This window comes from Penicillium pulvis (genome assembly GCF_028828015.1).
Source record: "Penicillium pulvis strain IBT 33274 chromosome Unknown contig_10_segment0_segment0, whole genome shotgun sequence".
Lineage (NCBI taxonomy): Eukaryota > Fungi > Ascomycota > Eurotiomycetes > Eurotiales > Aspergillaceae > Penicillium > Penicillium pulvis.
In genome coordinates, this window is record NW_026643071.1 from 64,350 (window position 1) to 89,538 (window position 25,189).

General features: G+C 50.6%; 12 protein-coding genes across 12 annotated transcripts; 5 read left to right on the top strand and 7 right to left on the bottom strand.

The window, feature by feature from the left end:
* Window positions 1-840: 840 nt before the first annotated feature.
* On the bottom strand, window positions 841-2,318 carry N7503_000023 (DUF1479 domain-containing protein; the record flags this gene model as incomplete). Its single annotated transcript, XM_057059584.1, has 2 exons — window positions 841-2,007; window positions 2,055-2,318. The coding sequence occupies 2 exons, from the start codon at window positions 2,316-2,318 to the stop codon at window positions 841-843; spliced, it is 1,431 nt and encodes a 476-aa protein (XP_056926507.1).
* Window positions 2,319-2,925: 607 nt separating this feature from the next.
* Window positions 2,926-3,856, bottom strand: efm7 (putative nicotinamide N-methyltransferase Nnt1; the record flags this gene model as incomplete). The annotated part of the gene is made up of 3 exons (XM_057059585.1): window positions 3,695-3,856; window positions 3,052-3,624; window positions 2,926-3,000 (listed from the first exon to the last, which is right to left on the bottom strand). The coding sequence occupies exons 1-3, from the start codon at window positions 3,836-3,838 to the stop codon at window positions 2,926-2,928; spliced, it is 792 nt and encodes a 263-aa protein (XP_056926508.1). The 5' UTR covers window positions 3,839-3,856.
* Window positions 3,857-4,620: 764 nt separating this feature from the next.
* Window positions 4,621-6,418, top strand: ptcA (type 2C protein phosphatase PTC6; the record flags this gene model as incomplete). Its single annotated transcript, XM_057059586.1, is given in 3 exon segments — window positions 4,621-4,738; window positions 4,805-5,855; window positions 5,866-6,418. The coding sequence occupies 3 exon segments, from the start codon at window positions 4,621-4,623 to the stop codon at window positions 6,416-6,418; spliced, it is 1,722 nt and encodes a 573-aa protein (XP_056926509.1).
* Window positions 6,419-6,812: 394 nt separating this feature from the next.
* On the top strand, window positions 6,813-8,295 carry N7503_000026 (acyl-CoA dehydrogenase). The gene is made up of 3 exons (XM_057059587.1): window positions 6,813-6,925; window positions 6,991-7,836; window positions 7,900-8,295. The coding sequence occupies exons 1-3, from the start codon at window positions 6,831-6,833 to the stop codon at window positions 8,264-8,266; spliced, it is 1,308 nt and encodes a 435-aa protein (XP_056926510.1). The 5' UTR covers window positions 6,813-6,830; the 3' UTR covers window positions 8,267-8,295.
* Window positions 8,296-8,556: 261 nt separating this feature from the next.
* Window positions 8,557-9,676, bottom strand: N7503_000027 (S-adenosylmethionine mitochondrial carrier protein; the record flags this gene model as incomplete). Its single annotated transcript, XM_057059588.1, has 2 exons — window positions 8,557-9,549; window positions 9,617-9,676. 2 exons carry the CDS (start codon window positions 9,674-9,676, stop codon window positions 8,557-8,559), a joined length of 1,053 nt encoding a protein of 350 aa, XP_056926511.1.
* Window positions 9,677-9,988: 312 nt separating this feature from the next.
* N7503_000028 (oxidative DNA demethylase) lies at window positions 9,989-12,019 on the bottom strand (the record flags this gene model as incomplete). The annotated part of the gene is made up of 2 exons (XM_057059589.1): window positions 9,989-11,768; window positions 11,832-12,019. 2 exons carry the CDS (start codon window positions 12,017-12,019, stop codon window positions 9,989-9,991), a joined length of 1,968 nt encoding a protein of 655 aa, XP_056926512.1.
* Window positions 12,020-12,348: 329 nt separating this feature from the next.
* N7503_000029 (splicing factor cactin) lies at window positions 12,349-14,307 on the bottom strand. The gene is made up of 4 exons (XM_057059590.1): window positions 13,810-14,307; window positions 12,647-13,744; window positions 12,553-12,585; window positions 12,349-12,493 (listed from the first exon to the last, which is right to left on the bottom strand). The coding sequence occupies exons 1-4, from the start codon at window positions 14,293-14,295 to the stop codon at window positions 12,476-12,478; spliced, it is 1,635 nt and encodes a 544-aa protein (XP_056926513.1). The 5' UTR covers window positions 14,296-14,307; the 3' UTR covers window positions 12,349-12,475.
* Window positions 14,308-15,065: 758 nt separating this feature from the next.
* N7503_000030 (uncharacterized protein) lies at window positions 15,066-16,272 on the bottom strand (the record flags this gene model as incomplete). The annotated part of the gene is made up of 3 exons (XM_057059591.1): window positions 15,066-15,881; window positions 15,958-16,041; window positions 16,099-16,272. The coding sequence occupies 3 exons, from the start codon at window positions 16,270-16,272 to the stop codon at window positions 15,066-15,068; spliced, it is 1,074 nt and encodes a 357-aa protein (XP_056926514.1).
* A 186-nt stretch (window positions 16,273-16,458) lies between these two features.
* On the top strand, window positions 16,459-17,336 carry N7503_000031 (RNA methyltransferase; the record flags this gene model as incomplete). The annotated part of the gene is made up of 4 exons (XM_057059592.1): window positions 16,459-16,535; window positions 16,591-16,689; window positions 16,747-17,039; window positions 17,095-17,336. 4 exons carry the CDS (start codon window positions 16,459-16,461, stop codon window positions 17,334-17,336), a joined length of 711 nt encoding a protein of 236 aa, XP_056926515.1.
* A 524-nt stretch (window positions 17,337-17,860) lies between these two features.
* N7503_000032 (uncharacterized protein) lies at window positions 17,861-20,336 on the bottom strand (the record flags this gene model as incomplete). The annotated part of the gene is made up of 5 exons (XM_057059593.1): window positions 17,861-19,334; window positions 19,387-19,533; window positions 19,588-19,784; window positions 19,850-20,080; window positions 20,136-20,336. The coding sequence occupies 5 exons, from the start codon at window positions 20,334-20,336 to the stop codon at window positions 17,861-17,863; spliced, it is 2,250 nt and encodes a 749-aa protein (XP_056926516.1).
* A 232-nt stretch (window positions 20,337-20,568) lies between these two features.
* Window positions 20,569-22,802, top strand: N7503_000033 (putative ABC transporter; the record flags this gene model as incomplete). The annotated part of the gene is made up of 2 exons (XM_057059594.1): window positions 20,569-21,283; window positions 21,337-22,802. 2 exons carry the CDS (start codon window positions 20,569-20,571, stop codon window positions 22,800-22,802), a joined length of 2,181 nt encoding a protein of 726 aa, XP_056926517.1.
* A 699-nt stretch (window positions 22,803-23,501) lies between these two features.
* N7503_000034 (uncharacterized protein) lies at window positions 23,502-25,073 on the top strand (the record flags this gene model as incomplete). The annotated part of the gene is made up of 1 exon (XM_057059595.1): window positions 23,502-25,073. The coding sequence occupies one exon, from the start codon at window positions 23,502-23,504 to the stop codon at window positions 25,071-25,073; it is 1,572 nt and encodes a 523-aa protein (XP_056926518.1).
* Between the last annotated feature and the right edge of the window lie 116 nt (window positions 25,074-25,189).

Genomic DNA, 25,189 nt, shown 5'->3' on the forward strand with positions numbered 1-25,189 from the left:
TTTGATCACCAGCTCAACCATTCGTTCATTGACTATATTACATATTGAATTGAGTTGAACTACCGTGTGCTGCGTCTTTTTTTCAGGCGCTTGAAAAGTTCCGATGTTTGGAGCATCCTAGGTGTAAATTGAGATCTCCACTTGCATAGGCTGCAAGTCAGCTAATACCTGGGCATATACCCTTCTGCTTCTTGCCTAATCTTGGCTTATTAGTTACTTCCTTGTCATTGCATAGGACTTAATCGCTTCAACTTATGTTGATCTTCTAAATCAAATTGGTCGGTTTATGGGGAGTTCAAAATTAATGGTTATTAGCAACTAAAAGTTATAACGTAATAAGCTAAAGCCTTTTAAATTGATCGTGAATAGAATGGATGAACTAAGTGGACGATGCTACAAAAGATTCTGCTGTACAATTGCCAGCAGTTGACTGGTCCGCAAGCGAGTCGGGTCAGATCAGTTCGAGCGGGGCTACCCAGACACGTTCACAAGTCCTCATGCCTCTTCATAAAGATTACAATTGCGTCCTTGTGCGGTCACACCAGTGTTCTTATCTAGGTCCAGACTGGGCAGAGCTTCTCTCCACAACTAGATCTTTGTTGCCCCCCCCCCCCCTTCTCTCTCTTCAGCAATAGTCTTACTTTACGAATTTTGCTCCTTTCTTTTGTATCTTCGCAATTCAAGTTCGTTTAATGTAGAGCTTGAAGATGTAGAGCTTGGAGACTTAAAGTCTGACGAGTGATATAGTGATGATAGAAGGTTGTGTGAGTGTTTCTTCGGCCCGGCTATTTCCAGTACACTGCGAGTCACTGGTTGTTTCCACCGCCCAAAATTAGTTTCTTATGCTCTGAAACACATCTCGTTGGCTGATCTCACGGCCTGTCTCTCGCCTTCCGTCATCGCCTCCGCCACCTTCCAAGGGGTAATGCCGAGACCCATCGCCCTTTGTCCCTCAGGATTTAAGGTAGACCAGTCCAATGCACCATGAAATCCTCTTTCGCCATCGCCACCAGCACCGGGAAAGTCCCACGGCGGGGAATAGGTAAGAGCTGCCTGACGTTGCTTAAGGAGGTACTCGACATTCATATCGCACAAAGGGGTGGCCGGAATGTACATGACACTCGAGTCTCCTGTGCCTCGGTGCTCCTTGTCTACTGAATGCAGCGAGTCACAGTGCCAGGCGACAAAGTCACCTGGTTCAACCCGAGGGACCGGTACCATTGTTGTCTCAAGCTGAAGGTGCGGGTGTGTCACCGGATTATACTCTTGACAGGCTCCTGGCACAGACCCGGGGAAAGTAGCATCCAAGTTAGGCTCTTGGCTTTGCACATCAAAGAATGGGCGCAGAATGGTATAGGCCGTGCTATGTACGACCATGGGGCAGACGTGTAGAGAGCCCTCGCCGGGTGCAGTGTCGGACATGGAGAGCCATCCTTGGAAGAATCGTAGCATTGAACAGGCGCCGGCGCCATTGTATAGATCCATCTTTGCCGACAGACGATGCTTGGCATCCCATGGGTCATACCGTTCCCAGTCACCCTCGAGAATCTTACTGTATACACTGGCATACTCAGGATCTTCCCAGCGCTCAAGAGATCCGCCATCTATATGGGGCCCCAGAGTAAACTTGGCATCTCCCGGATTTCGGATTCGCAGTCGGTCTGCGTACGTGAGTGGGTTGGATGTCGAGACTTTTGTGTCTGGGTCCGATGAGTGCCATAGTCGCTGTAAGAATCGCTGTGCTTCGAGCACATTGGAATCCGCTCGAGCTTCCGCCTGTGATGGAGTCCAGTACAATTCATAAACAGCCGGCGAATCCGGTGGGAAGGCTTTGACGCGCTCTTGATTTGCAGTGACATAGTCACGGATTCTTTGTTTGTAATCAAGGGCCGTATTCCGAGGTATCACATTTCGAATGACTACGCTGCCTCGATGGCGGATTTCTTTCAGAGTCGCCTCGGGGACTTTGCCGGACACAATATCAGAATATTGCACAGATGGAATGATCTTGGTTCATTAGTTTTCGACCTTGAACCATCATGGCTCCTACTTACTTCACTTCCTTTGGACTTGATTTTCTTCGCTTCCTCCTCTAAACTCGGGAGAAGTCTCTTCCAACTTTCTCTCAGAGCGTTCTCATTCTTTTCAAATAGTCTTTGCTTCAGATCTTTGAATCGAGACGGAAGAGGCTCCGGTTGGTAGCCTGGTTGTAGACTAGGAAACACCGATGAGATATCGCCAGCAGCCTTGGTCGTAGGGGCGGCAGCTGTTGAAGCTGTGCGAATGGCCAATTTTGAGAGATGTCTAGAAGACCCCATGATTTTCTCTTTCAGGGGAAAATTTCCAACATGTTCTTTGTGGGGGTTCAATGGGACTTTATATTTCAATGCTCTTAAAATGCGGAGTATATTGACGTAGTACTGTCGGGAACTTCTGAAATCAGAACTCGGTCCGACTTCTGAAAGAAGGGGTCTTGCCGACAAAAGCCAATCATGTCTGATAAAGTGGAGATCTGCTGCCCAGGTTGATCTAGGGCGGCGTACCTTTTTCCCGCGTCAGTGACGTTTCCAATAGAGGTGTATGGCCTTCAAAATTTATTGGATGCTGTATTTGGTTAATCTTAGCTGAATGTAGCGGCGTGCCATATCATAGGCCAAGTCCTCGTATGCTTGGTTCATATTTGCTGATGTGTGAGGTGCCACATCTTTCTAGATGAAAAAGAGAGCATTTGTACGACAGCAAGATGGGAACGAAAGAGGATTTAAGAAAAGCAATCTATCCTTTCCTATGTCGCCTTGTCTAGTCCAATCACGTATTTAAGGATCTAGTCGGTTAGTCTCAATTGTTGAAAAGTCAACTTCAATTGCAGCGCTGAACATTGTCTATTTGTATACTTTTATAAAAACTAGGGTATCATGCTAAAATTCAAGCATTATCCTTCAATTGATCTGGTGCCCACCGGAGTTCATATCCAAACACCGTCCGCCGAAGTCTTTCGTCCTACAACATATTCAGTATTTGAGGAAACCACGCGAGTGGAGAGGTACTTACACCAGGGTCATCTTCAAACAACACATCATCCATGAGCTTCTCAAAGATCTTAGTCACTGTGAACCCGCTCGACTCCGCCAGCGGAAAGAACTTCTCGGTCTGCGGCAACAACCACGGTTGATAGGGGGTGAAGATGACCAAAGCCACAGCCGCGGGGCTTTTCTTCAGAGTCATCTGCATGGTCTTGATCAAATTCCCATGCTCACGCCAGGCGTAGACCACATCTGCCATGATCAATACGTCAAAGCTGGCAGGGCTGTCCCCCTGGGCGGAAGGGATATGCGCCTGGAGCGGTTCCACGGTCTTGCCCCATGCATAGCCCTCCACGTACAGTCGCGACTCAGACGGAATCATGCCAGCCGACAGGTCCGCATTATGTTGCATATTAGACACCAGATCCAGGTCTGGGTAGTCAGTCATCACTGTGGTGCGAGCCCCTAGGATCGCACTGACGATACTGGGGACGCCCGCCGCGGCACCAATCTCCAGGACATCCTTGCCGCGGATGAGTGAATCGGCCCGTTCTTCGATATAATGTGCGCTTGTTCGGCCAGCGTTCCATAGCAGATTTCCCTAAACCGTCAAAAGTGAGTCAGCATGAGTTCCAAAGGAAACAATTTGGACCTCCACATGGGGAACATACGTAAAGTGGGTGACTGCCCACAAGACGCACGCGCACCGTCTGTCCGGACAACATCTGGTGTTCGGCGAATGTGGGCTGCTTCTCTTCGGGGTAGAACCCCTCAGGGTCCTGAAACAAGTCACCAGTATCAAAATCGTCGGCCATAGTGAGTGTGGGTGCCCCTCCATCCAAGAAAAAAATTTGGGGTTATCTTATCGGTGGGGTGGTTTGATGCCTTAAGGCAAAAACATGGGAGAAGTAAATGATTTCAACAGAATCCCCAACCTTGAAAGTGCCATATCACATTGGAAATATAGATTTCGACAAATATTCTGCATTAGCATACAGTAGACTATATCAACTGCCTTCAATGGCATATCAGAATGCGTGCATCGGTGCAGAGGTACGAACTGATTCTGAGATTGATAAATCTTTTGCATTAAGCCGGCCAAAATTGCTGTTTTGGAGCTTAAAACCATATTCCAATGCTGAAATGGGTACCTGTCGTAGGATCACTTCTCTATCAAGAAGTTTCGTAAGTTTAGCAACGCCATTCAAACTGGATGCAGACAATGAACCCTACAAACAGTGCAAGGCAGGTCAACGGAGAATATCTCATGGTATGGGGCAGACTGTCCATTCATCAACATATTTAAACCCAGATTTTTTAGATATAGAACATTGTTTGTATATAAAGAGTTATAGAATAGTGGACTCAGTGGAGAGTATTTGGACTAATTAGCTTGAAAATGGATATTCGGAACAGCCGCTAGCACTAACAAATTGAGTATTCCACCGTGGCTATACTTTCAGACGGAGGATTCTCAGGGCTTTTATAGTGATAATTCAAGCTGAAGGTGAGCAGGCTCATACTAGTATAGGTTGATAGATCTGCCGGGACGTGTCGCCTTATCTGCCGACGCTCGGGCCAGCCGGTTCCCCCCACGATGTTGGCTTCCCCCATCTCCTTTCATCTTACACCTCTCGCGATCCATGGGCCATTCATGATTGTCACTTCAGCGAGGCGAGTAACAGGCCGGGCCTGGACCTTGGCTAGCTGTTATAGTATGTGAACCTCAACCTATTCCCTTTGGTGGAAGTTCCCCGATAGGTTGCTGATGTTGAATCTAGCACCCTTCTCCCGCCCTCGAAGATTGCGACTATACAGCTCAGAAGTTACGCCGCCCGACACGCCTCCTACCCCGAAAAAGCGCCCCCAATTCCGCGACTATTTTGTTACCCACCTTCCTTCGTCGTCACTTCATCCCGATCCTCGGGGGCCGACCTCGCCCTTTCACAAACTCCCGCGTTCCGAGTCGGTGCCACATACTGGGGAGACTTCACATTCACCGACGTCATTCCAGGCGTTCATTGACCGCGAGACCACTGTAGTCCGGATTCCCCTGCGCAGTGCGAAGCATCACTTCGGCGCGGTCACCGCCCGTGGCACTCGACCAGCCAATGAAGATACGTACCAGGCCGGTGTAATTGACATACCGGCATTTGCAAAGCGACCCCCAACATCAGTAACGATCAATCGACACTCTTCAATCTCCTCTCCTCGTGAATCTCGCGCCGCAGATACCGCCAACGGCGATCCACAAATCTTTTACTTTGGCATTTTTGATGGCCATGGAGGCGCGGAGTGCAGTGCATTCTTGAGAGATTATTTGCATGAGTATATTCAGAATGCTGCCGCCAATTTCGAGTTTCAATCAAGCCTACGACCGGATCAGCCATTGACGAATGGAGTTGATTCATCCGTTTCATTGCCACTAATGCAGAAGGGCAATCGACGTCGGATCGGAGAGTTGGAGAAAAATTTGGTGAATAGCTGGAGGCGCTTAGTTGGTGGTTATTTCAAACGGTTCAAGCCGCCTCATTTCGCCTACTATGGGGCCGACTCCGAGGATGCCGCATCCTCAGACCGCGTCTCTATTGAGGAGGTCATGGAATATGCCTTCTTGCGGGCTGATCTGGACTTTGTGAAAGCGCAAGCAGCCAAGCGGGATGATGATCTGGCTTTAGCTGAGAAGCCTCTCAATGAAGACGAAATCCTCCACTCCCCCAGCCTAACTAGGACACCGAAGATTGGCGGCCGCTCGCGCTTCAAGGGTGGTAGTACTGGGAGCATTGCCATGATCTCCCCTCCCAGCCCAACCCCCCTTTTGGCACCCGGCAGGTCCCTCCAGTCTCCTTGTTGCGCACGTGGGGGACACCAAGGTCTTACTCTGCTCAACAGCCACCGGCGAGGCTATTCCTCTGACAGCCAACCACCATCCGTCCTCACCCATTGAGGCTGCTCGCCTCCGCCGTTATGCCGCAACCTTTGTCACTGACTCTTTCGGCGAGGAGCGCATGAGCGGGCTTGCCAACACCCGCGCCTTCGGTGACGTACAGTCTAAGCGGATCGGTGTCTCCGCCGAGCCCGAAATCAACCGCATCGAGATGGGTGCCGCCGAGTTCTCTTTCCTGGTCATGATGTCTGATGGCATTAGCGGCACGCTTCTCGACCAGGAAGTCGTTGATATTATCAAAGAAGCCAAGACCCCTGAGCAAGGTGCCCGTGATGTTGTCAGCTTTGCTACCGAGGTGACCAAGGAGGGTGACAATGCCACTTGTCTTGTCATTCGACTTGGCGGCTGGGAGCGACGGCTTGAGGGAGGTGTGGGTAGCTTGGGGTCGAAGGAGTCTCGCGAGTGGCGACGACAGGATGCCACTGATCCGCGCAGGTCACGGACGTGAAGTTTCCTCTGATTTATAGAACTCTCTCTCTCTCTCTTTGTGTACATAGGTCTGGTTCCTGAAAGGTTCCATTGCATATAATCTTTTGGTTCGTCCATAGTCCGGCTTCGATCTGTTTACGGGGTTCTACAAAGTACATTATTGTCCCATTACAATTCCGGCGTTATATATTCAAATTACAGGGAACAGGTGGTTTCCATGATGCATTGTTTCCAGACAGTTGTTCTTACAGTAAAATTTGGTCGAGCCATGTTCCCGAGTCGCATAATAGCCTAGGTTCAATGGGCCCCACTTACCTCATCCCCCGCGGATCCCCAGTCCCGCCGATAACCGAGGCTCTCTAGCTTCCTTGTGATTGTCCCATCTTCTGGACTTTCTCACTTCCTCCATTCACCACTCATTTTCCGTCGCAATGGCTTCTATTTCTCGCGCTTTGCGATCCTTGTCGCGTACGCCCTCAGTCCGCCTACCCTCGAAACGCCTAGCTACTTACCGGCCTCTTCAGAGGTATGCTGCCTTCAATATGATCCGTCGATTCGGTTCACCTACTAACCTGTGCTTCTTCTTTCCAGTGCCTATGCCTTCTCAACCACCCCCCGCCGGCGAGATGACCTCTCTTCACTCACCCCAACGCCGATCAGCCATTTATCCGATATCGAATCCATGATGGCCGACTCGGTCTCCAAATTCGCATCGGAGCAGATTGCCCCCAAAGTCCGGGACATGGATGAGGCTGAGACTATGGACGGGACCCTTGTGGAGCAGCTCTTTGAGCAGGGTCTGATGGGAATTGAGATCCCTGAGGAATACGGTGGTGCGGGCATGAATTTCACTGCTGCAATCGTGGCGATCGAGGAGCTTGCACGTGTCGACCCTAGTGTCAGTGTCATGGTCGATGTGCACAACACCCTCGTAAACACGGCGATTATGCGGTACGGAGATGTCCAGTCTCATCGCGCTTGGCTGCCTAAGCTCAGCACCGGTACCGTTGGCTCTTTTTGTCTTTCTGAGCCCGTGTCTGGTTCGGACGCATTCGCGCTACAGACCAAGGCGGAGAAGACTGCAGATGGTTACAAGCTGAATGGCTCAAAGATGTGGATTACGAATGCCATGGAGTCTGGTATCTTCCTCGTTTTTGCGAACTTGAACCCCAGCCAGGGTTACAAGGGCATCACGGCCTTTATCGTTGAGAAGGGAACACCGGGATTCTCAGTCGCAAAGAAGGAGAAGAAGCTTGGTATCCGCGCCAGCAGCACCTGTGTGCTGAACTTTGACGACGTCGTGATCCCCAAGAGCAATCTGCTCGGCGAGGAAGGCCAAGGTTACAAATATGCCATCAATATCTTGAACGAGGGTCGGATTGGTATTGCTGCCCAGATGACGGGTCTGGCTCTTGGCGCTTGGGAGAATGCTGCTCGGTAAGCTCATCCATTGTCCGAATACATAGTCCATTGGGAGCTATCTAACTCTTTTCAAAATAGCTACGTCTGGAATGACCGCAAGCAGTTTGGTCAGTTGATTGGGAACTTCCAAGGCATGCAGCACCAGATCGCTCAGGCTTACACCGAGATCGCTGCCGCTCGAGCACTTGTTTACAATGCTGCCCGTAAGAAGGAAGCCGGCCAGGACTTTGTCCAAGATGCCGCCATGGCCAAGCTATATGCCTCGCAGGTCGCAGGCCGTGTTTCTGGTTTGGCTGTCGAGTGGATGGGTGGTATGGGCTTTGTCCGCGAGGGTATCGCCGAGAAGATGTTCCGTGACAGCAAGATTGGTGCCATCTATGAGGGCACTAGCAACATCCAACTGACGACCATTGCGAAGCTGTTGCAGAAAGAGTACACCAACTGAATATGGGGGTCTCTATACTTTTCATTTATCATCTTCGTACTGCGATAAATCGAGACTGAGACTACGCATCTGCGATGCGTCTTAGTCTTCTAGATATGATTTTGCAGCTTGGGAGTATATACAGGGCATCAATTCTTGTTTTTGATTATCACAGTCGTATTTGGAGTGATTGAGACAGTAATTAAGGATTTTTCTAAATCTATATGCTGGGGAATCTTCATGCAAGAATAATATACACAGGTCCATGGACCTTGACGAGATTACAGGAGCGACAGAAACTATCATCTACTTCAAACCTGTGCCTGCTGCTCCCTTCTTCCCTCTAGCGTATTCGACGCCCACTGGTAACTGCCCAAGAAGACTGCACCACCAATGCCAATCCATGCCACTCTTGGCCCAATGCCGCGCCAAAAGGCGCCCATGCCCTCCTGTGCGATCCCGCGGATGATTTCCTTGACCCGCACAGGCGCATTTCCACCATCTCCACGACGAGTAAGCATCACGCGAGTCTTGATTACATCCAGTGGGGTAGTCAGACCCGCCGCAATGGCACCTGCAACACTACCGAACATAGCGCTTGTGGATGCCGGAATTTGGGTCTCAGCTAAAGACCTAGGGCTCGTCGACGTAGATGATGGTTGAAGGTACCGCTTCACGTAGGTCTCTTTCATGGATTCCCACATTGTGAACTGAAGCACTGTGAATGGAATCTCGCGGGCGATAGTAATGCCCGCACCACGATAGAGTTCCCGAAGGACCTGACTATATCCTCGTTTCACCGGAACCTGATGAGCGGGTCCCGACCTAAAAGAGGCGTTGGTACCAGCAGCAGAGGGCTGGATTGTAGCGCCTTGCGGTGCGGCATGGCGTAAGGATAGAATGTCCTGGAGAGCGAGCAGACTCGAGCCACCGAAGAGACCGGCTTGGGCGCGTTGCTTAATCACTTCCGTGGGTACACGCACAGCGCAGGCGGCGATTTCACCCAACGAGGAGGCAATGGAGTGGGTGAAGATGATATGACTGCGGGAGGGGGGCTCGGTGGAGCCTGGCGGAGGGAGAAGGGAGCGTTTCACGCCATCGTACACGATGAAGAACGAGGCTGCCGAGGGCGCAGAGCCAAATAGAACTGAGGGAAGACCGGCATAAATACCACGAACTGCTTGACGGAGGGATGGGCGGGGAGCTTGGGGTGCGCTGTGGTCGCGTGCTTTTTGGAGCCGGGTCTTGATGGTGTCAAGGGGGTAAAGGGAGCAGTCCACGGTGAGACCTGCGACCGCGCCGGACTATCAAGGGTGTGGAAACAATCAGCAAGAAGTCCTTTCGTAGGAACGTAGGGATGGTATAGCTTACAAGTAGGGATCTTGTCCATGGGGAAGAGATCAAGGCTTCCCCGTCGAGTTGCTGAGCCATAATGCTGACGGATGAGGGATATGCTACTTCAATGACATACTCCAGAATTCTTCAAGGCCAATTGGCGTAAGTTAAATAAAGCTTTAGGGATAGTTCAAAGAGTTGTCCGGGGTTTTCAGGCTCTAAAGCTCCGCCGCGGGTTTTGCTCCGCAATAGCCGATACCGCCTTATCTGAATACCGATGAGATGAATACTGCGGAAACAACATCGTAAACAAGATATATATGGCGTGAATTTTCATATTCAGATCATCTACATGTGTTCGGTATCTACTAAACGAGCAGAGATAGAGATAGAGATAGCGGGGATCAACTATTCGTCATCTTCCATCTCATCGTCATCTTCATCTTCATCTTCATCATCTTCCTCAAACTCAACTCCGATATCTGCACTAATGTCCCACCGGTCTCCTTTGGCGGACGCACTGACATACTTGACAAACTTCAAAGTGCCACTGTCACGAAGCACAATGCTGAGTCGGTTCCATCCTGCCTGAGTGCTGAAGAGAATCCCATCGTCCTCGTCGGCACCGGCGGACCGGTAGATAGCAGGATCCGCCTTGGTCTTCTTTCGGAGCACTTGGTCCGCGTTCTCTTCGTCGTCATCGTCATCATCGTCATCGCCAGCCATGTAAATCTCATAACCGCCCACGGAGGGGTGCTCGGCAGCCTCGGCCTCTATCTTCTCTTTAGGCTTGGATGAAGTCTGTGCCTCTCCATTTTCATTGTCATCATCGGATTCCTCTTCATTGTCTTCTTGCTTCTCCCATCCAATCGTCGGGGTCAAACCAAGAGTGAACTCTAGGCGTGGCTCCTCGCCAGTGTAACCACTGGCCAAAGTGTAGTCTGCGCCGCGACGGAAGCGACGGGCAAGGAAATTATGGCTCTTAAGGTGGTCGACACCGGTGATCAGAGCAAGCCACTTCCGGAAGGCCTGCGATGGGAAGACGACATTCAGCAGTTCCTTGATGGGGTTTGAGGTATCACCCCCCGACGGTTGCTGGTACAGGTATCGATGCTTGTGTGGCGGCCGAGCTACAGTCCACTCAGTCTGTTTTTGGATCTCTTCCGACGAGGCCGGCAGGGTTTGTCTCTCCTGGTCCTCGATATAGGCACTGATACGCGAAGCAAACTTTTCATTGAGGAAGCACTCAAGACTGAGTGACGATTCGCTGGCGAAAGCGTCGGACATCTCCTCGGCAATGTCGGGCGTCAAGTATGACGGCGCGAGGTACTGCACTAGGAACTCCAGGTCGGTCTCACTGAACTCAGCCCCCTCAGTCTGCTCTTCCAGTTTACCCTTGCCCTTGCCCTCCACCTCGGGCTCCTCCCATGATATCGGTTGTGGTTGAGGCAGATCGTAAATATCGCCCCGGCCTTGAAGCTGCGCCAGACTGCTGCGTTCGGCTAACTTTTCCTCGAGGCCTTCCTCGTATCCATCCTCGCCTTCTTGAGGAATGTGGAACCATCCACTAATGGCCATACGGACGCGCTTCTTGGATTTGTCCTCCCCCTCGGCGTGGTGGTACACCTCCTCGACGTCGTGGAAGCTCTCGCCAGGCTGGACAGTGAAGAAACTAAGTTGGTTGAATGCCGGAGGAATAGAGAGACTGAAATCCGGGCTAGGGATGGTGACTGCCTCTCCCTTGGCGTCCTTCTCGGTCTTGGTCGGGTAAAGACGTAGTGCACCACCCCACTGCGCTTGCCATGGCTGGTCGGGGTCGGTCAGATAGAGAATGTAGCTGACACGTCGGCTACCAATGACATCATCGTGGCACAACAAGTGGCACCCTTCGGTGTAGACATTGATGGCCATATCGGTCTTGCGCCCGCTGAGCTTGCCGGAGCCGGTCACGGCAGACAAGTATTCCCGGAATCGGGCCGAGTACATCGCATCGCGGAGCTTCAGGAGGAATGGCAACTTGGACAGCGAGGAATCATCGAGGCCATCCAGGTTGGCCAGGTCGCCTGACTGGAAAATTTTATAGATATCGGTCTCTTTCTCGGTGAAGTCCACCTGCGCTTGGATCTCTTCGCGGACGGATCGCAACAACGATGGTTCGATCAATTCGTGGATCACTCCATGGTAGTAGCTAAATTGGGTCGAATTGGTCAGTTTCAGGCCATGAGAAGCTATTAAGAAGTGTAGAACATACGGGCTCGACTTAGCATATGCGTCAGTGTACTTCTGCTGCTCCGTGGGAGTGAACAAGCCCTCACGGAAGCGGGCGGTGGCTTCTTCACTGGACAGGGCACGTTTCTTGGACTCAGGAAGTCCATTGGCCTGAGAGCCTGTCTCATCTGTCTTGCGCTTCATATTTGTGTGATCGTGACAGTCGAACATGCGATGCAAGATCAGTAAATTTTCCGGGCGGTGAACCCGTCAACTGGGCGGTCAGGCCATGATTCAGAGATCCAGCAAATCATAAGCCGCTTCATAGATCTAGATTAATCAATCGCCCATCACAAGACTATGGGCTCAGGCAAAAAGGAAGATACATGACCCAAAAAACTCCATGAATAATCTCGTTTGCAAGTTCAATCCGCATTTACATTAGGCGTAAGCTCTGGATGGTTGGATGTAGCTGATGTTTAAGTAGAGGTTATATTGACACAGGAATCAAGATATCCCGTAGGAAGGTTCTAGTTGGAGTTAAATCATTTCGAACAACCCAACCAGTGCGGTGGGGAGCTATATATTGCTATCAAACCGGGACTCCGGGACTCCGTTCATGACACATTACGATGCTGCCCTCCGCCTCCACATAAAACCCTTGTGAAAGAGAAGATTATGTCGGTGTTACTTCCGGTAATAAATCTAAGGTTTCTAGTTAGCAATTGTCTGTAATAATAAGATAATGTAGTGTTAATCCTTACTCTCTTGAATTGGAAGTGGAGTTGTAGAATGCCCTGTATAATCACGAATTAGAGCTTAGTTCCTTGGCGTTATGGGAGTTAGAAAAGTACGTACCTTGTCGAATGTGCTCTTGAAACCACGCTCGCGCTTCGCACTATAGTCCCATTCTTTGTCGACAATTCGGAAGGCAATGTCTTCATAAGGGGGACCAGCCATGAATCGAATTAGACAGGTATCTTCCTCCCCAGCCTCGGCAAATGATTGACCACGCTTGCGACCATTTTCTCGCTCAATCCGATACGTCGGCGCTTTGGTCTTGTCAATGAGGTCAGGATAGAAGATGTTGAACTTGTAACCCTGTACAACCTTGGGAGGTGGATTGTCATGGTCGTAATGGGTCTGGTTGTACTTATTCCATTCGTAGCCCATCTGCACGCGGTTGAAATACCGAGGCTTTCGAGGCCGGTACTTGCTCGCCCATTGAGGCTGTGCCGCCGTGCTCACGGCCTCTTCACCGGTAAAGATCTCCTCATTTTCACTGACTCCCTTGGCCAGTTCCCGTTCGTACAACGCCTTGGTTGCTTGTGAAAAATCGTCATTGGGGAGTGACGAGAAACGACTGGAGACGGCAGGAGCCGCCATGCTAGATGATTCTGGGTTGATGATGGCCGTAGTCGGCTTTTCAGCTGATCGCTGTCGGAGAGGCACAAATCCCATGCGAATGATCTTCTGACGCTCACGGGCCACGTGTCGAAGAAACAAGGACTCGTCCATGATTTCGAGGCCTTTGTCTTCTGCGCGCACTTGGAGTAATGGGTCAGGATCCAGTCCCGTTAATTCAGTTGGGTCTACTTGATTTCCATTCTCAGTTGCCACCGGCGCAAGAGGTGCCAGCTTCTCCCGGATCGACTCAGCCTCCTGCTTCTGCTGCTGCCTCAACTCACGAACGCGTTCGTCGATGACGGCCTGGTATACATTTCTCAATCTTGCACGAGCCTTCCAGACCGTCAAGCTTCGTAGCAGTTCCTCCCAGTAATCTGTGTCGATGGGTTCATTCGAGTTTAACTTTCGCTTCACTTGTACCTCTAGGGTTTGTAACTGTTCGTATGTCTTCGGGCTCAACAGTCGATTGATATCTGCGGCGACAGAGTTCAGGGCACGACCCTCCGACGCATTAGATTTCAGGCGGTCTCGACAGATGACTTTCATGGTCTGTAGGACATGGTCAGCTCAGAAAATGACTCAAAGGAGCTGCAAGAAGCAGAGATGTGACTTACCTGCCAGTAATCCCGATTTCGCGCATTCGTCTCCAATTTGACAAACGTCTCGATATCGTGTTCTAGTTCTTGCAGCTGAGACTGCGACAACCCCTCAAACACCCCATCAGGATCCACCACGTCAAGCTCTGAGTCCGCAATCTCGTCATCCAGCGGATCGCGCGTAGGATCGATCACACGAAGCGTCACAGTCAGCCAGTCGATCGGCTTTGCGCGGCCATCCTTCACCCGAATCTCCGCCTTCTTCTTGGCCTGTTTCAGCACGAAGATATCTTCCTGCGCGACCCATTCCCGTACCTGCTCGTCCTCTTGCAGCTGGTTGATGCGCATCTGGTCACGCATGTTCCGCGTTGGTTGTCGGTCGTCGTTCCGGCTCCGATTGTCCTGTCGGTCGCGCCATTCTCTGTTGTCGCGGGGAGGGCGCCTGGATGTTGGGGAGCGCGAGCGGTCGTTTCTTGCTCCTGGGCCTGGCATCCGTGAGGACATTTTTGTTAGAATCCTCCAAATCACAGAAAAACGGTGGAGGATATGAAGTTGTGGTCGCGTTGAAAGATGAGGCGGGAGATCGGCGGGAAGGTCTGCAGCTAACTAAGCCTGCAGCTTCGCTCGCATCCATAGAAATAGTGGCAACTTTGCAGCTACACTCCAAGGTTTCCTTTTTTTCTCATTTTCCCCATTAATTCAATGGGGTAAATCTCTTTTCTATGCTCAAATCACTGAGCTATGACTCGTCTTTTTCTCTACTTCTCGAGTGGACAACGTTCTTTTTCGGCACCTACTGCAGCTATATATACACGCACCTTGAAACATTCCAGTTATAATATCTTTATCAGCTTTGAAACGCTATTCTTGGATTTATGTACCATGTATGTACAAGACCGCTCCCAGAATACTGTAGACCTGCCCGGGCAAGCAGGTATTCGAGTCAATTTTCAAGATTTTTTTGGGCTATGTGCGAGGTAATCTTTAAGAGTCTTGCAATTATGCAATCCTACTGTCCTTCCAAAGTATATGTACCCGTGGACCTAGGGTATACACACTCACATTCATTAGAAGAGTTGTTAGACTCGGATATACGCGGGTATGCGCTCGTAAGGTATGCCTCGACAGTCACCGAGAGAAGCTCTGGAGAAAGTATATGCCAGAATGTGTGTTCCGAAGTCAAACATTGGATTTGATGTAGTTGTTACCATTGCTAAAATTCGACATGTTCCTATATTTCCAAAATGTCATACAGCCCTCCAGGGCTAGATTGATCACGCAAATTGGGTTGGCCCCGGAGATCCCTCCACAGGTTCTTCTGCTGCAGGTGCTGGAGTACCGGTGGTGTGGGGTGGTATACCCACTTTAGGGGGTGGTGGAAGAGGGGTCCCCTTTCGCGAAGGCGCAAAGTCCTGCTCCCGACTCTTCTGTTCACCTTCGGCAAAGTAATCATCAAACGCATTGTTGGGCGACGCCCCGTGGCGCGATTTGCCCCGGCGGTTCGAAGGTGATCTACCTTCTGGAGGAGAAGTGACTTGTGTCTGAGCTGCGAGAGGCGGGATAGATGCCATGTTTGCCGGTACTAAGAAGTGTTCAGCAGCTCCAGCGGCTACCCCAGGACCAGCAGGATTGGGCACTGGCGAGGAGGTTTCATCATCGCGCGTCTCAAAAACAACCTCACCAGGACCTTCCACCTCCTCTCCCAGCCCGACGGGAAGTCGGTGCAAGGCACCATATCCCAATTCAGCACCCACGGCACCCTCACCTCCCCAGCCACGAGTGGGAACAAGCTCTACTTCCCTAACGACATCAAATTCGCTGTTATAGACCCATAATATCAGAGTCCGATCAAGGTGGTCCTCCACTAGCTCCCCAAGCGCAGATTCCCCGCGTAATGTCCCGCTTGGGGTTCCGATAATGTAGTCTGAATGGGGGAGAAGCCCTGCGCGGAAGGCAGGGCTCAGAGACGATGGGATTGCAAGGACATGCCAGATGTTTTGCGTAGAGTTAAGAGGGGCAAGCTGTAGCGCGAGACCGAGGGATGGATTGGCGGAGGGTATCGGGACATTGAAGGTATGTGTTCGTTGACCCTGCGCAGAGGATTGTGATTGCTTTAGCTAGACGAAACCCTGCAAGGAGAGAGATACAAGACCGTTGTCCACGTACTTTAGCACTCCAGACCTCCAGGGTCAAGCTGGTTCCGGCGCAGTTGCGAACCTCTGTCGCAAACAGATTTGGGTCTGGATCTTCCTGCAGGTGTGGTTTAGCAAAACCATATCAATGTGCTTGTGTTAATTAACTGCATACAATCGAATGGCCATTTATTCCCACAATGAAATCGAACCATGGCTCCAAAGGTAGCTCTGGGTCTTTGTTGCGGAGCACTTGAAATCCAAAGGCGTTGTCACTAGGTCCATTTCGAGCTTGTTGGATGGGCTCACCGTCAAGCCGGCCAATAAATCGATTGAGTGCACCGAACATCAAAGCGATCTGATCCGTTGAATTAAATGAAGAGAGTTCGGCTCTGGGGTGTTCAAGTGAAGCTGTCGCGGGCAGAGAGCTGGCCCAATGGCAGTGCAAACACCGCAAACACAAACACAATCGCTCTTATCCTTTATCTCGTTATCGGCAGACTTGCTTTTGTATTAGCCCGAATTCACCTTTGCGATGGAGGATTTGGAGGAAGCACCCCCAGAGGTCCACCATTATGAGAGTCTTCATGAGGTTCCTTGGGATATTCAGAAGTAACACAGCTCTCCTTATCCCTTTCCGCGAAACTCTTGTTAATTCATTCTGCAGTTATTGGGCCCAACGCTACCGTATCTTCTCAAAGTACGATGAGGGCATCTGGCTAACAGATGATGCCTGGTTTGGAGTGACACCAGAACCTGTTGCCAAGTAAGTGACCCAAGCTCCAAGTTTTTCTTTTGAGTACGTTGCTTACGCCGAGACCAGTAAAATAGCAGCTGATCTCGCCAACTCAGCTCCTGCTGACCGCAGTATCCTGGTCGATGCCTTTGCAGGTGCAGGTGGCAACACTATTGCGTTTGCCAAGTCCGGGAAATGGAAGCGAGTGTATGCAATTGAGAAAAATCCGGCCGTTCTGCAATGCGCAAAGCACAACGCAAAGATCTACGGTGTGGACGACAAGATCACCTGGTTCGAGGGTGACTGCTTTGAGATCCTGAAGAAACAACTCAAAGATCTTGCACCGTACAGCGTCATATTTGCAAGCCCACCTTGGGGAGGTTTGTTTTCGTTTATTTGGCCTTTTTGAATTGTGACTATTTCTAATCGTGATAGGTGTTGGATATCGGTCGGATGAAGTGTTCAACCTGCGCACCATGGAGCCGTATTCCCTGACCACTCTTTACAAGGAATACGCGGCTTTCACTAAGCACATGGCATTGTACTTGCCACGGACCTCAGATGTCCAACAGATGGCAAAATACGTTCCAGATGGGCGTCAGGCAATGGTGATCCACTACTGTGTGGAGGGTCACAGCAAGGCATTGTGTGTTTTCTATGGTGATTTCACCATCTGATGATCCCTTCCGACTTCCTTCGAACTTCCGTCTTCTTCTCCGCTGTTCTTTGAAGTCGACACCGACGAAGATTTTCACAGGGCGTCGCTATCGCCTGGGTTAATACGGCGTCAACTTATTTGCTAAGCATTTATCTACTAGCTCACGATAATACCTTTAAGCGGCCCATCCATATACCTCTTAGGCCAGAAATTCAGACAAGCGTTCCTCAGGTATTACAGAGTTTATGGCCTCCTTTGCATCTGGGTAATGCTTTTGGTAAGCATCGTGCCCAGGTGTACTATCGCAGGAACGGGCAATTTGCAAACTTAGCTGATCAATTGACTAGATAAGAGCCTGTATGTATACCATTCCAAACCTCGCTCTGTAAGCAAAGAATTAGTACCAAATAAATATCCAAAGGTTTCGTATCATAGCCATAAGCCAAATGGTAAAGAAACCCATACGGCCCTTGAGGCCAGCCATGAATGGTCAATTTCTGTAATTTCAGAATCAGCTGACCTGAACAACCTGGAAAGTCATGACTATAGCCCACGCTCTCGTTTACTGGTTTTTCTCTTAACTGGACCACCCAACCACTCCGGCCAGGACCAGGGAGAGGGAGAGGGAGAGGGAGAGGGAGACCGAGACGGGATCAGATCTTGTAAGCTTGTGCTTTTACGCCGAAAATTAGCTAGGAAAGAATCCATACGAGAGCGTTTACCCCATGGCCAAGGACTCGAGGACCGGGATGTGAAGAGTGACTGCGCAGTGCGCTGCAGCGACGCAAATGATAGAGGGCAATGCGGTGAAGACCAAGGAAGGAGACCTGTGATGGAAGACTTCCATCCACGTTCTTGTTGGGGACCCGCGTTTTGTTTGATTGCGGTCATGATGCGATCGAACTGACGATCCCGGATTTCCTGCGCATGACGCTGTGTTTGTGAACGCCATGCTCCCTGCTCAGCAGGGTCCAGGCACCAAACCACAATGTCCCCGCGACGGCGCCAGTCGTCATGCCAGGCGGTGTTCCAGGTGCGCCAGCATTCTCGATAAGAAGAGAATCCGATGAGCTCATGCATGGTGGGCTCGAGCTGGGCAAAAAAGACGAGGTAATCAGGCCACTCATGAAGTGTTGGACTGTCGGGAAACCTAGCCAGGGATTGAGACCCAGTCACATAGCTTGGTCGGTGAGGTAGATGGCGAAGTCCATCAACCATATTCTGGCGTAAAAAGGCATCGGGGTCATCGTAGAACTGGTCGGCTTCATCGCGGTAGGTGGCCTTTTGTGTCTCGTTGAGGCCAATTGGGGGCTCGCAGGAGAGGGCCCACGCATTGATGGAGGGGTAGACCATATGAGAGCGCCATGGAGTGCTGTGACAAGGCATTAAAAACCCAACTGTAATCCCAGACTCAGGCGCGGGAGACACGGAGGATGAAGGAGTGACCATATTGTGTGATAAGATATGGGTTTCGTGCTGACGACGGATGTATTCGAGAACATTCAATGGCCCAGAGGCATGATATATAGAGATGTATAGCGCAATAAATCCATTGACGAATACGAGGAACAGAAGCGTTAGCCGCTTCGGAGTATAGGCGTGGGAGTTCGAGGTAAAAGCTGGCCAGAAGAATTGCACCAAGCGAGGCGCAGCCAATATATGTAGGGATGGTAGTAAAGGGTAGATGAAGCGGACTTCCTTGTGCGAGATAAAGGATAGGACAAATGGCATGAAGGCGCAAATCATTGCCAATTGCACTCTGATATTAGTCTGCTCTCGATTGGAAGCTGGAGACTCCCGAGTAGTCAATGTGAGATACAGACCTGGAATAGCGAATGGAATCAAAGTGGCGAGGAGTAGCGGATAGCCCTCCGTCACATAGTAATGCCAGTTGTTGCGCCCGTAGAACACTGCGAGAGACTGAGCAATATTGAAGTATAGAAAGCGCAGTGGAGGAAAAGTCCATAATCCGTAGAAAAAACGATCCGCAACAGCCGAAATTGTCAAGGTCGAGGATCTATGACACAAGTCAACTCACGATCTACAAAAGGCAAAGATGGGGGACAAACCCGCAAAACAGAACCTCACGCACGAGAATTTTGCGCTGATCCCAGGAACTTTGTAGCCAAGCGACTGCGGCCAAAACCAGCCATATTATGATGTTAGTTGGGCGAAGAACACAGGCAACTGCCGCCAGCGACAGACATCGGCGAAGACTGGTTTGTGTGTCAGTGGTGGCTACAGTAAAGTTCGCATTGATCAAATCTTACTTCCGTAGGAGCTCAGTATTTTTAGCTTCGGTTTTCTCATGACCAGTGATTTCATGAGTATTATTGGCCATGGAATTAGCCGACCATGTCCATGGCCACAAGTCCAACGCTACAATGGTCAATGTTGTTTCCAGGCAATTCGATAGGGTTCTTGTTGAGCAGAACCATTGCCAAGGACTGATCATTGTGACAATTAACTTTCAAGAAATCAGCCAATATACTTCATGCCTGGGATCCTCATCGGCCTGTTTGCGACACATACTGTTGCCCAAGCGTCACGAGAACCTTTGCCATAGATACGACTCGCGAGTTTCCAGGTATAGAAATCACTGACTGCCGATAGCACAGCCTGCGCAGTTTTCGGGCTAGCGATCAACAGCTCTGCACGCCTCGTGGATGGGAGAGTCAAGATGGATGAGAAGAAGTCAGTAGCTTTATATATTGCGGCGAAAAGGAGGGGATGTAGTGAGGATCGAAGTTGGTGCTGCCATTCCTACCCAAACCAATATCAGCACCGGTATTGCGTGATGTAGTCATCGCACACTCACCCACGTTATCCAGGTTCCCTGGTTTTTCCCAAAGGCAACCTGCCAAGCCGGCTCAAGAGATTGGAAGAATTCATCTGGCTGGAAAAAGGTGCGGACGGTGAGCGCATTCAGGAGACGAAAGCCGATCAGGAATAGGAGGACATTGGCAGCCTGGACTGGAATGAAGCGATGACGCGGGGAAGAGGAAGTGGAGGAAGGCATCGTCAAGTTCAGACGAGCGCAGTAATTTGGGATCCAGCCAAATCCCAGATCGGTCTCGTAATTAAATTGCCATAATACTTAGACTCTAATGTTGACAATGTAAGAACCTCGGGAAAACACTTATATGCCTGGGGCAGAAATGCGGAGAATTATGTAATATTTGCTTCACAGTTTCCAGATCCGAGATCGGCTTATTTCCGTAGCTGCACCAGCTGCCAACCTGTGAGCTATGATGCTGCTTCGAACGGCGTTGAGGTCCCGGGCACCACGTCCGGTGTCCTCTTATATCGCTCGCTCGATATCATCTGCACCGCTCATTCAAATCAAGAATGGCACGTTTTACCGGCAATATCCGACACAAGATGATGCCGCGACTAATCCACCTCTGTATTCCAAGTTCAATTTTACTCTACCCTCTCAAGGCTCACCTTCGAACGGTAGCGAATCTTCCTTGCAGCATTGGGCGGTGATTGGCCCATCCGGACGAACTGATCTGCTAGACATCTTCCGTGGCCAGCACATTTGTCTTCCACCTACCGCGCGATCTTATCCCTACCTCCTCACAGACGAACTTGCCGCCAAGGATCCCCAACTGCGCTACGTTGGAAATGCAATCCAGTATATTGGTTTCAGTGGAGAAGGATCGGGGGCTATTGGTGGCACCCGCGGCGCATACCTGAGTGCTCGCTATGAGAGCCTTAGGGAGGAGACTGATTGGACAGTGGAGCAGTTTCTCCGTGGCCAGACGTCGCTGAATCCTATGGAAGGAGAAGAAAAAGGAACAATTCATGATGAGCAGCTCATACAAGAGGTGATTACCGATCTACATCTATCAGAGTTGCTTGACATGCCGGTTGCAAACCTTAGCAATGGTCAAACAAGACGAGCTCGCATCGCAAAAGCTCTACTCAGGAAACCCGAGTTGCTCCTTTTAGACGAGCCTTTCAGTATGTTGAAGAATATTGCGCTGGTGAGATTTTGGCTAACTTGAGGTCTCTAGTGGGACTGGACCCTGTTACCGTTCGAAGTATTTCCGGATTGCTTCATCGTCTTGCTGAAAAGTCTTCACCTCGATTGGTTCTCGCCTTGCGCCCCCAGGATAAAGTGCCAGAATGGATCACCCATTTGATCGTAGTGGGCAATTCTCACCAGGTCATGAAGCAGGGATCGCGATCCGAAATTAGCCGAACGCTGGCTATCTGGAAGCGACTCATAAGTGGCAATAATTCGGCCAGCGGCTTGGATGACGAGGAGAAAGGCATTCTTCGACAGGCTCGAAAGGATTTGAAGTCTGGTGCTCTTGATCCACAATTGGTCCAAGACTTTACTTCCAAAGAAGTAGAAAAACCTGATTGGAAGGAAATCACCCCCTTGCTAGGAGGAGAGCCACTGATAGAAATGGACGGTGTTCGTGTGCAGTATGGCGATAAAGTGGTTCTGGGCAATTGGACTCAGAAAGTGAATGAGGAAGTCAAGGATGGTCTTCATTGGCGCGTGCGTCGAGGCCAGCGCTGGGCGATTCTCGGTGCTAACGGATCTGGCAAGACAACTTTATTATCACTTATTACATCTGATCATCCGCAAGCATACGCTCAGCCCATTAAGTTCCTCGGCCGGTCGCGTCTCCCAGAGGTAGGCAAACCTGCTATCTCTATATTCGAGCTCCAGTCTCGCCTTGGCCATTCGTCTCCAGAGATCCATGCATTCTTTCCTCGTCAATTAACAGTGCGAGAAGCCCTTGAATCAGCTTTTGCAGAGACTTTCTTATCCAAGCCGGCGCTCAACTATGAGCGGGACCTGGACGTGAACGCAGCGCTGCGGTATTTCAAGGCTGAGCTTGATCCAAATGCAAATACTACAAAGGAGCAAGCGCCTCCTACCATCACAACCAACTCCGATATCTTCCCTAAGCTCAACTCTACCGGAAATAACAAGCCTTACATTCCGTCTGACTATGATATCGAATACGCCGACCATATGACCTTCGGCCAACTCACTACTGCACAGCAGCGTATTGTGCTTTTTCTAAGGGCCCTCATCAACAATCCAGACATTGTGGTTCTCGACGAGCCCTTCTCGGGCTTGTCTGCTTCTCAGCGTGACAAATGTCTGCACTATATTGACCACGGCGATACTCCCTCCTCGCCCAGTCGGGCCTCAGGTCAAGGACTCTGCCGGTACAAGGGTCTGTCAGAAGATCAGGCGCTGGTTATTATCAGCCATGTCAAAGAGGAAATCCCTGAAAGTGTTCGGTATTACATGCGGCTACCTTCGGTGCCGGGCGATGGCACCGAGCCGTTGGATTTCCGATTTGGTCTACTCAAGAATACCAGTGTCCTGAGTGACCCGAACGTATGGGATACTGCATGGTCTCCACCTTCTCATTTCTCGGAGATCACTCAGCGAACTCGCAGACGGCATGAGGTGCCATCTGACATAGACGTCTACGAGTGGTTTTCGATCTAGATGTGTTGCTTGGCGAACCTTGAAATACACGTCGTGCACCATGCTGCTACTTAAAACCTAGATCATGACTTGTGAATAGAACACCTATGGATATGGATGTGATTAGACCATAGATTACTTGCAAAATTTCGAGTTTCCCATACCGCAGTTTAACTGACAATTCCGAGAACCTTGGGTAATGGCAACATTCCTGAATGGCTCGCACCCTTTATTGTTGCTCGTTGAGCTCTCAGGTGATCTGTATATCGATTCCCCTTGTCATCAACCAAACGCCTGATGAGTTCCAGTGTTGGTATTTATATGCATGGGTCACGTGGTATAGCACGAGCGAGAGAGTTTCGCTGTGTCGTACGTCTGACTTGACCCTCAGCACGTATCTACGCGTCCTTTGAGGTATCCATGGCCTGGAGCTTGAAAAGCAGCAAGGCATAAACTTTCCAAAATTCTAATGCTCACGCATGATATCCACCCGCCCTGACAACCGACGGAGCTTGATACCCCGCCTGCGGGGATTGTGGAGAAAAGCCGGAGATAGACTCTCCGAGAACCCTAAATGTACATCTAGTACCGAGCTATTTATGAACTAGCAACTCCTCTCAATTCCTTGTTCAATGGCATATCTAATTCGACAACCTGATGACACTCAATTTTTACACATCTCATTCCACACACGTCAACAATTCAGGTCCTGCTCTCAATATGTCTCCACCTGCGAGCTGCGACATCCTAGTGATAGGCAGTGGCAACGCCGGGTTTAGCGCCGCCCTTTCAGCGGCACAAACAAATCCCAAAGCCAGCGTGATAATAATCGACAAATGTCCTTCAGCCTGGGCCGGAGGTAACTCGTACTTCACGGCCGGAGCATTTCGTACCACGCACAATGGGCTCTCCGACCTCCTACCCATAGTCAACAACACCTCTGCAGAGAAAGCATCCCGCATCGATATGCCCATCTACTCCGAACAAGACTTCACAAATGACCTTCTCCGCATGACCGGCGGCCGCACTGACCCTGCCTTATCAAAGATCCTGGTCCAGGACTCCCGCTCGGCCATCGGCTGGCTCGCCCAAAACGGAATCCGCTTTCAGCTGTCCTTCAACAGACAGGCTTACGAGGTCGATGGCCGGATCAAATTCTGGGGTGGTCTTGCATTAAAAACACAAGATGGTGGCAAAGGTCTTATGGAAGACCACCTCGCCGCCGCCAAGGAACATAACATTTGTGTGTTCTTCGACACGCCCGCTACGAAGCTTCTAACAGATCCCACCACCGGTGCAGTGGTCGGAGTTGAAATCCTTCCTCTTTCATCCTCTGGTGCTCCTCAAAAACACATCATCCGTGCCGCTGCCGTCATCCTCGCCGCCGGTGGCTTCGAAGCCAACCCTCAGTTGCGAGCTCAATACCTTGGCTCAGGGTGGGATGCTGCGCGCGTCCGTGGAACACCATATAACACCGGGGACCTCCTCATTAGTGCACAACGCGATGTATCTGCCAAGGCCGTGGGGAACTGGTCCGGCTGTCACAGTGTCGCCTGGGATGCTGATTCCCCCGCGCACGCTGGAGATCGAGAGATCTCCAACGAGTTCACGAAATCAGGGTACCCACTGGGTATTATGGTAAACCGGGATGGGGAGCGGTTTGTCGACGAAGGATCAGACATGCGGAATTACACCTATGCGATGATTGGGCGACGGATTTTGGCCCAACCCGGGCAGATTGCATTTCAGATTTGGGATGCGCGGACGACGCCTTGGCTTCGATCCGAGGAATACCGCCCCGAAGTTACTAAGCATCTGACTGGATCGTCGGTTGAGGAGCTGGCAGATGCGTGTGTGAAAGTTGGATTGGTGAATCGTCAGCGGTTCTTGGATACCCTAGCCGAGTATAATGCTGCTACTCGGGAGGGACATCGAAAGTGGGATCCCGCTGTGAGAGATGGGCTGGAGACTGTCGGGTTGGGTATTCCCAAGTCGAATTGGGCCTTGCCGATTGACAAGGGGCCTTTCCTAGCTGTGCGAGTGACGTCTGGAATTACATTTACGTTTGGGGGGCTCGCTGTCAATCCAGAAACAGCGGCTGTGATTTCCGAGACCACGGGTGCAGAGATTCCGGGTTTGTACTCTGTTGGAGAGATGCTAGGTGGGCTTTTCCATGATAATTATCCCGGTGGAAGTGGGTTGACCTCTGGCGCCGTCTTTGGCCGACGGGCTGGGAGGACCGCTGCTGGGATCATTGCTGCGAAGGGAGCAAACAGAGAGTCTAGACTGTGATGTATCGTTGTTTAGATCTCATTCCATATTGTTAAAAAGGAAAAGTATGTAGATTTGAAAAGATATCGAGTGGTTATTAAACGCCATGCCCAATGCCAAGAGCTCCCCAGAATCCA